Below are 7922 nucleotides of genomic sequence, written 5' to 3' on the forward strand. Positions count from 1 at the left end.
CCGGACCAGCTGACTGTATCAAAACCTCATCTGAAATCCCCCAAACCCCCCATGACCATGTGATCCTGCCTGTGCATACAGTGTGTTTGGAGGATTTCAAACCCAAAAGTGAAATGATCATGAGTGACTCTCAAACCAGCAGAAGATCAAAGATTAAACATCCTGTGATTTCAATGGAGAAACTGGGATTCATATCACCAAATATGAGCCTGGTTTAAACACATTTACTATTGTATTTTACAGTATTTGTATCTTATAAAGGAAATTATTACAGCTACGATGCATTTTTCACGAAGGCAAAATCTTGTTTTAAGTTTTACAGGACAAACACAATAGTCTTTAATCTCCACTCCACATAATCGGGTTTGAAAGCGTCTCTTACTGCTCCTTGTATGTTTTTCCGAGCACACGGTCCCATTAAAGGCTGACCTCAGGGTTATTGTCCCGTGCAGGTTTACATCGAGAAGCAGAAGGGCGAGGTCCTGGGCGTGGTCATCGTGGAGTCCGGCTGGGGCTCCATCCTGCCCACAGTCATCATCGCCAGCATGATGCATTCAGGGCCCGCCGAGAAGTCCGGACGCCTCAACATCGGAGACCAGATCATGACCGTTAACGGGACCAGCCTGGTGGGCCTGCCCCTCAGCACCTGCCAGAGCATCATCAAGGTGAGGGAGGACTTACCTGCATGTTTCTGTCCTTATTACTTCATTTGGTGGGGTAGGACCAGTAAATATGTTTATATCAGATGAGGCAGTTTGTGATGAAAAATCACCCCAAAAAAGAGGTAGTAGTGCTGAGTCATCTGAAGGTTCCGAGCAGGAAACACTTAAACTAGTTTTAATCCAACCACCAAACATTTCAAATTCATATTTATTAATTTACGATAGATGTATAGTGTTTGTATTGCTAGAACTACTAAGTCCCACAATCCTTTGCAGCAGCCGCCCCTCCCACGTTCAGGTCCCACGATTGGTCGACAAAGTTTGTGTGCTTGGCTCTGATTGGCTGCCGAGCCGTGGTCTGGAAAATGCCGAACCTCCACGGCCAAATACCATGTCAAATACATAAGTATGAACATGACTGTGTCCACACTAATGTGACCGTGACACTGCGTCCACACTAATGTGACCGTGAAACTGCGTCCACACTAATGTGACCGTGAAACAGCGTCCACACTAATGTGACCGTGAAACAGCGTCCACACTAATGTGACCGTGAAACTGCGTCCACACTAATGTGACCGTGAAACTGCGTCCACACTAATGTGACCGTGAAACTGCGTCCACACTAATGTGACCGTGAAACAGCGTCCACACTAATGTGACCGTGACACTGCGTCCACACTAATGTGACCGTGACAGCGCGTCCACACTAATGTGACCGGGACAGCGCGTCCACACTAATGTGACCGTGACACTGCGTCCACACTAATGTGACCGTGACACTGCGTCCACACTAATGTGACCGTGACACTGCGTCCACACTAATGTGACCGTGACACTGCGTCCACACTAATGTGACCGTGACACTGCGTCCACACTAATGTGACCGTGAAACTGCGTCCACACTAATGTGACCGTGACACTGGGTCCACACTAATGTGACCGTGACACTGGGTCCACACTAATGTGACCGTGAAACTGCGTCCACACTAATGTGAACATGACACTGGGTCCACACTAATGTGACCGTGACACTGCGTCCACACTAATGTGACCGTGAAACTGCGTCCACACTAATGTGACCGTGACACTGGGTCCACACTAATGTGACCGTGACACTGCGTCCACACTAATGTGACCGTGACACTGCGTCCACACTAATGTGACCGTGAAACTGCGTCCACACTAATGTGACCGTGACACTGGGTCCACACTAATGTGACCGTGACACTGCGTCCACACTAATGTGACCGTGACACTGGGTCCACACTAATGTGACCGTGACACTGCGTCCACACTAATGTGACCGTGACACTGCGTCCACACTAATGTGACCGTGACACTGCGTCCACACTAATGTGACCGTGAAACTGCGTCCACACTAATGTGAACATGACACTGGGTCCACACTAATGTGACCGTGACACTGCGTCCACACTAATGTGACCGTGAAACTGCGTCCACACTAATGTGAACGTGACACTGGGTCCACACTAATGTGACCGTGACACTGCGTCCACACTAATGTGACCATCAAACTGCGTTCACACTAATGTGACCGTGACACTGCGTCCACACTAATGTGACCGTGACACTGCGTCCACACTAATGTGACCGTGACACTGGGTCCACACTAATGTGACCGTGAAACTGCGTCCACACTAATGTGACCGTGACACTGCGTCCACACTAATGTGACCGTGAAACTGCGTCCACACTAATGTGACCGTGACACTGGGTCCACACTAATGTGACCGTGACACTGCGTCCACACTAATGTGACCGTGACACTGGGTCCACACTAATGTGACCGAAACACTGCGTCCACACTAATGTGACCGTGACACTGCGTCCACACTGTGACCGTGACACTGCGTCCACACTAATGTGACCGTGAAACTGCGTCCACACTAATGTGAACATGACACTGGGTCCACACTAATGTGACCGTGACACTGCGTCCACACTAATGTGACCGTGACACTGCGTCCACACTAATGTGACCGTGACACTGCGTCCACGCTAATGTGAACGTGACACTGGGTCCACACTAATGTGACCGTGACACTGCGTCCACACTAATGTGACCGTGACACTGGGTCCACACTAATGTGACCGTGACACTGCGTCCACACTAATGTGACCGTGACACTGGGTCCACACTAATGTGACCGAAACACTGCGTCCACACTAATGTGACCGTGACACTGCGTCCACACTAATGTGACCGTGAAACTGCGTCCACACTAATGTGACCGTGACACTGGGTCCACACTAATGTGACCGTGACACTGGGTCCACACTAATGTGACCGTGACACTGCGTTCACACTAATGTGACCGTGATACAAACACCATGACCTCATTACATGAATAATCTGTCACTAATACAAGCTCAAACTATAAAAATAGTCAGTTCATATATTCATACATATCATATCTACAGATCATATCTAACATATCACACATCCATGTTCCTGCTGCTGCATGAAAATGGACTCAGTCTTTCACCTGCTGCAGATTTGTGCAACATTGTCCACATAGAACTACTACTAGGCAATATAAAGCTATTTCTTTGTAAAAAAAATGTTTTAAATGTTTTTGACTTTATGTTCGGCCTGAGCATCAGAATTCGGCCCGCGGCCCAAAATGAGTTTGACAGCCCTGATAAATACTTTCAGTTAAGAATATAAAGATGCTGTTTCATAAGATAAGACATTCCTTTATTGTCCCACATGGGGAAATTTCATTGGTGCAACGCAGGTAGATACAGAGGTAGATACAGAAGAACAGATCACTTATAGGAAGTCTGAAAAACACTTTCAGTAGAAGATCTCCTATGAATAAATAAAATGTATTCATGTATTTTATTTAATCATTTTAACAATAATGATGGTGTAAAATGGACCATATTTGGCTTACATTATGGTTGTTAGGTAACAGTTGTGGAATTACCTCCATGTTTGTCACATCTGCTGCTCGGCCATTTTTTAGTAAAATCTTAAATAGAATTGTGTTCACTTAAATGTAGTAAATCTGCAGTCTAACTTCATCCATGTTCATCCTTGTGTCGCGTTCAGCTTCATTCTCACTTTTGATGACTCCTGTTCAGTAAGTCCTCTCCCTCTGAGCCTCAGAAAACACAGGTTTACTGTTTTGTGACATCATAATGTTCTAATATTTCCTGTTGTCGTTGCAGGGTCTGAAGTCTCAGTGCCGGATCAAGATGAACATAGTGCGCTGTCCTCCCGTTACCATGGTGCTGATCCGCAGACCTGACCTGCGCTACCAGCTGGGCTTCAGCGTGCAGAACGGCATCGTGAGTCCTTTACAGCGCTCTGCTTCACACTGAACACCTATCAAATATAAAGTTGTTCACGCCAACATCACTTTATGAAAGGAACCGCCTGTGAAACACTGCGTGAGTTTAGCTGCGTCTCGTCTGGATGAGCCACCAAAGTGTCCAATGAGAGCGTAGAATATCTCCCAGCAGCCTCGTGCAGACCAATAGGGTTAAACTAGAAACTCCACAGTCGATCGACACTGATTGGACCTGCGCAGGTCGAGCTTATCCTGAACGCACCTCGTGTCCATCTGCGAGTTAACACAGGCCGTTTCCTTTTCTAAAGAGCCTGACACTGACACGGCTCAAATTCACTTCTATCAGTGACACAAACTGGAGCGAGCGTCACTATTTCAGACCAGTGTTGCAGCTTCGCACCTGAAACACCTGCTCCTTGTGCACCTGAAACACCTGCTCCTTGTGCATCTGAAACACCTGCTCCTTGTGCACCTGAAACACCTGCACCTTGTGCACCTGAAACACCTGCTCCTTGTGCACCTGAAACACCTGCTCCTCGTGCACCTGAAACACCTGCTCCTCGTGCACCTGAAACACCTGCTCCTCGTGCACCTGAAACACCTGCTCCTCGTGCACCTGAAACACCTGCTCCTCGTGCACCTGAAACACCTGCTCCTCGTGCACCTGAAACACCTGCTCCTCGTGCACCTGAAACACCTGCTCCTCGTGCACCTGAAACACCTGCTCCTCGTGCACCTGAAACACCTGCTCCTCGTGCACCTGAAACACCTGCTCCTCGTGCACCTGAAACACCTGCTCCTCGTGCACCTGAAACACCTGCTCCTCGTGCACCTGAAACACCTGCTCCTCGTGCACCTGAAACACCTGCTCCTCGTGCACCTGAAACACCTGCTCCTCGTGCACCTGAAACACCTGCTCCTCGTGCACCTGAAACACCTGCTCCTCGTGCACCTGAAACACCTGCTCCTCGTGCACCTGAAACACCTGCTCCTCGTGCACCTGAAACACCTGCTCCTCGTGCACCTGAAACACCTGCTCCTCGTGCACCTGAAACACCTGCTCCTCGTGCACCTGAAACACCTGCACCTGAAACACCTGCTCCTCGTGCACCTGAAACACCTGCTCCTCGTGCACCTGAAACACCTGCTCCTCGTGCACCTGAAACACCTGCTCCTCGTGCACCTGAAACACCTGCTCCTCGTGCACCTGAAACACCTGCTCCTCTCGTGCTCTCGTCTTATTTTGTGTGTCATAAACAGTAAAACACACATTTAACCTCCATCAGGCGTTAAAACTGTTGCAGAGACGTGAGAGTTTAAACAGCGGCGAATGCACGGCTCATTTGGACTGAACCAAGTGAGCAAGAAGAGGGGGGTGTTATTTAGAAACATAAAATATGCATTTCCAGAATTAAATACATGGAAGAGATTTAATCTACCATTTGTTAGGGCTGGGAATTGTACCTCATGATACGACATGTTTCCTGATACAGGCTCCATATCTTTGTAATGACTGAGCCAATCCACATGAAACTAAAACTGGCACAAAGTCCATCATTTTCTCTGTGGCACAAATAAAAAGGATTTTTTATTTTTTTTTCCAATGGAAAAAGCCTCAGAAAGTGGTGCCATTATTTAAGTCCAAAGACGTGAAGTTGAAAGGATTTTAAACTGAGAGATTAATATGACAAGTTTGGAGATTTCTTTGAATATCTCAGAGTTAAATAAATCTAAGGCTATAGTTTTATCTTAGACATTTTGACATAATTATGCCCCTGTCTTGGTTATAAAAGCTCTTTTCTTATGTGTTTAGAGAACAATTCTCAATATGATCACATACCACATTGATGATTGAAATGTCATGAAAACAGAGGTGATGTGTGTGTGTCGTGAGCATGTTGTGACTCTCACACTGACCGTGGTGTGTCTCAGATCTGCAGCCTGATGCGGGGCGGGATCGCAGAGAGGGGCGGAGTCCGTGTGGGCCATCGCATCATCGAGATCAACAGTCAGAGTGTGGTGGCCACGCCCCACGAGAAGATAGTCCAGATCCTGTCCAACGCCATGGGAGAGGTGAGGCCTGCGCTGCCCCGGTGCTGCCCCGGTACTGCCCCGGTACTGCCCCGGTACACCCCCGGTACTGCCCCGGTACACCCCCGGTACTGCCCCGGTACTGCCCCGGTACTGCCCCGGTACACCCCCGGTACTGCCCCGGTACACCCCCGGTACTGCCCCGGTACTGCCCCGGTACTGCCCCGGTACAGCCCCGTACACCCCCGGTACTGCCCCGGTACTGCCCCGGTACAGCCCCGTACACCCCCGGTACTGTCCCGGTACAGCTTCACTCGCTTTGAAACGACAAAGAGCGAGCAGAGCGTCCAAATTGTGTATTTATCATTTTTGAAATGCAGCGCAGATAAAAGCTTTTAATGCACAGAAAGTTTGGGATAAACTGCACAGGAAGTGAGTTTACTGTAGCTGAAATTTGCATCTTTACTCTTCCCGTGTGAATTATAAACAAACACTCGCTTAATGTTTTAGTTTTGTAAAGAACGCTTCAAACTGGACTAAAAGCGATGTTTGGTGGATTGGGCATATTAACTTTAGGTTCAGAGTCGAGAACAGTTTTGTCCTGTTCAATATTCTGTCTTTCTATCCTTTCTCTGTCCATAATTCCGTTCGCTTTGCTCTGCTTTATTGGCAATAGTTACCGTTGTGTGAGCGTTCGTTGTAATGGAAATACAATCAGAGCCACGAGCTCAGAGCCCAACACTCGGGACTAATGGAAAAAGAGTCAAAGTGTCAGTTGATCCTCACGTGACTGAAGAATTAACCCAGACCCAGTGTCTGTACCGAGGCTCCAGGGGGCGCTCTAACATGTGTGACAACTCCCTACAGTGGGACGCAAATAAAGAGTACTGAGGCACTATATTATATAAAGTACGAGTATGAAAACGACTCTGGGAAGTACAATATTATAGTACTCCTCCCCCTCTCCCCTCCCAGCGGGAGCTTTCATATGTGGTGTTTTGGGAGCTGTGCTCCCGTCAGCTCCCGTCAGCTCCCGTCAGCAGGGGGCAGTATTCCTGTGTCTGATGCCGCTCTTTGTCCTCAGATCCACATGAAGACGATGCCCGCTGCCATGTACCGCCTGTTGACCGCACAGGAGCAGCCCGTCTACATCTGAGGGGCCCCACGTTTACAAACACAGACTCGCCTGATCTGAGGGCCCCGGGGCCTCACTGTCTCACATCTGAGGGGCCCTTCTCTTTTTGTGTGTGTCTCTTTTAGCTGTCTACTCTGAATGTATTGAGTTTGGACCTATATCACAGGGGCGTGCATGTACAAATCCACTGCAGAATAAATACGACAAATGAAGAGTCCTGGAGGTCATTTTGGCTTTGGGTTCAGCTCTGGAGGGGCCCGGATGTACAGGGCCTCTTTCACATAAAAGGCCTGTTTTTGTGCTTCGCCGGTGGTGCAGTAGTTTAGGGTGTTGCACATGTGCAGTTTACCCTCTGACACTTCTGAAATACTTCTTCTGTTGCGAGGCGCGGTGTAGCAGGACTGAAGAGGAGTCACCAAATAATTTAACATATTTAATCGTTATGTTAAATTAGGTCAAATAACAACATTAAATCATTAAACCATTTGAAAGAAATGTGGAAACTAGACTTTATAATTTGGCCTCGAAGGTTCCAGAGCATTTTTTTAAACGACCTCCGTCTCTGGACCGTTTCTCCTTCACCAACACTCTGAGCTCGCTGAGTGTCCGGGGACTGTCGCCCACAGCCGGAGGTGACAAGTTCTGCAGTGATAAAGTGAAAAGGACTCCACACAATCCGAGAAGAGAAGAGGTAAAAAACGTGTCTTTATTTAGTCACAAGTGTAAGAGCTCCGACACTGGCAGAATCTCAGTTTGAATAAAACATGATTGTCT

At 48.1% G+C, this 7922-nt stretch overlaps 1 protein-coding gene across 1 annotated transcript in view; it reads left to right on the forward strand.

Annotated features, from left to right (window-relative positions):
- LOC140366888 (amyloid-beta A4 precursor protein-binding family A member 1-like) overlaps positions 1-7360 on the forward strand; it is a 38462-nt gene extending 31102 nt beyond the window's left edge. The window contains exons 14-17 of the mRNA XM_072453087.1: positions 453-665; positions 3861-3980; positions 5915-6055; positions 7098-7360. Coding sequence (XP_072309188.1) covers positions 453-665; positions 3861-3980; positions 5915-6055; positions 7098-7169 — 546 coding nt within the window. The 3' untranslated portion in view covers positions 7170-7360. The remainder of the gene's footprint in view (positions 1-452; positions 666-3860; positions 3981-5914; positions 6056-7097) is intronic.
- The last annotated feature ends 562 nt before the right edge of the window (positions 7361-7922 follow it).

The sequence above is a fragment of the Eucyclogobius newberryi genome, unplaced genomic scaffold (genome assembly GCF_026437365.1).
Source record: "Eucyclogobius newberryi isolate DKJ021-1_F unplaced genomic scaffold, fEucNew1.0.hap1 SCAF_2, whole genome shotgun sequence".
Taxonomy (NCBI): domain Eukaryota; kingdom Metazoa; phylum Chordata; class Actinopteri; order Gobiiformes; family Gobiidae; genus Eucyclogobius; species Eucyclogobius newberryi.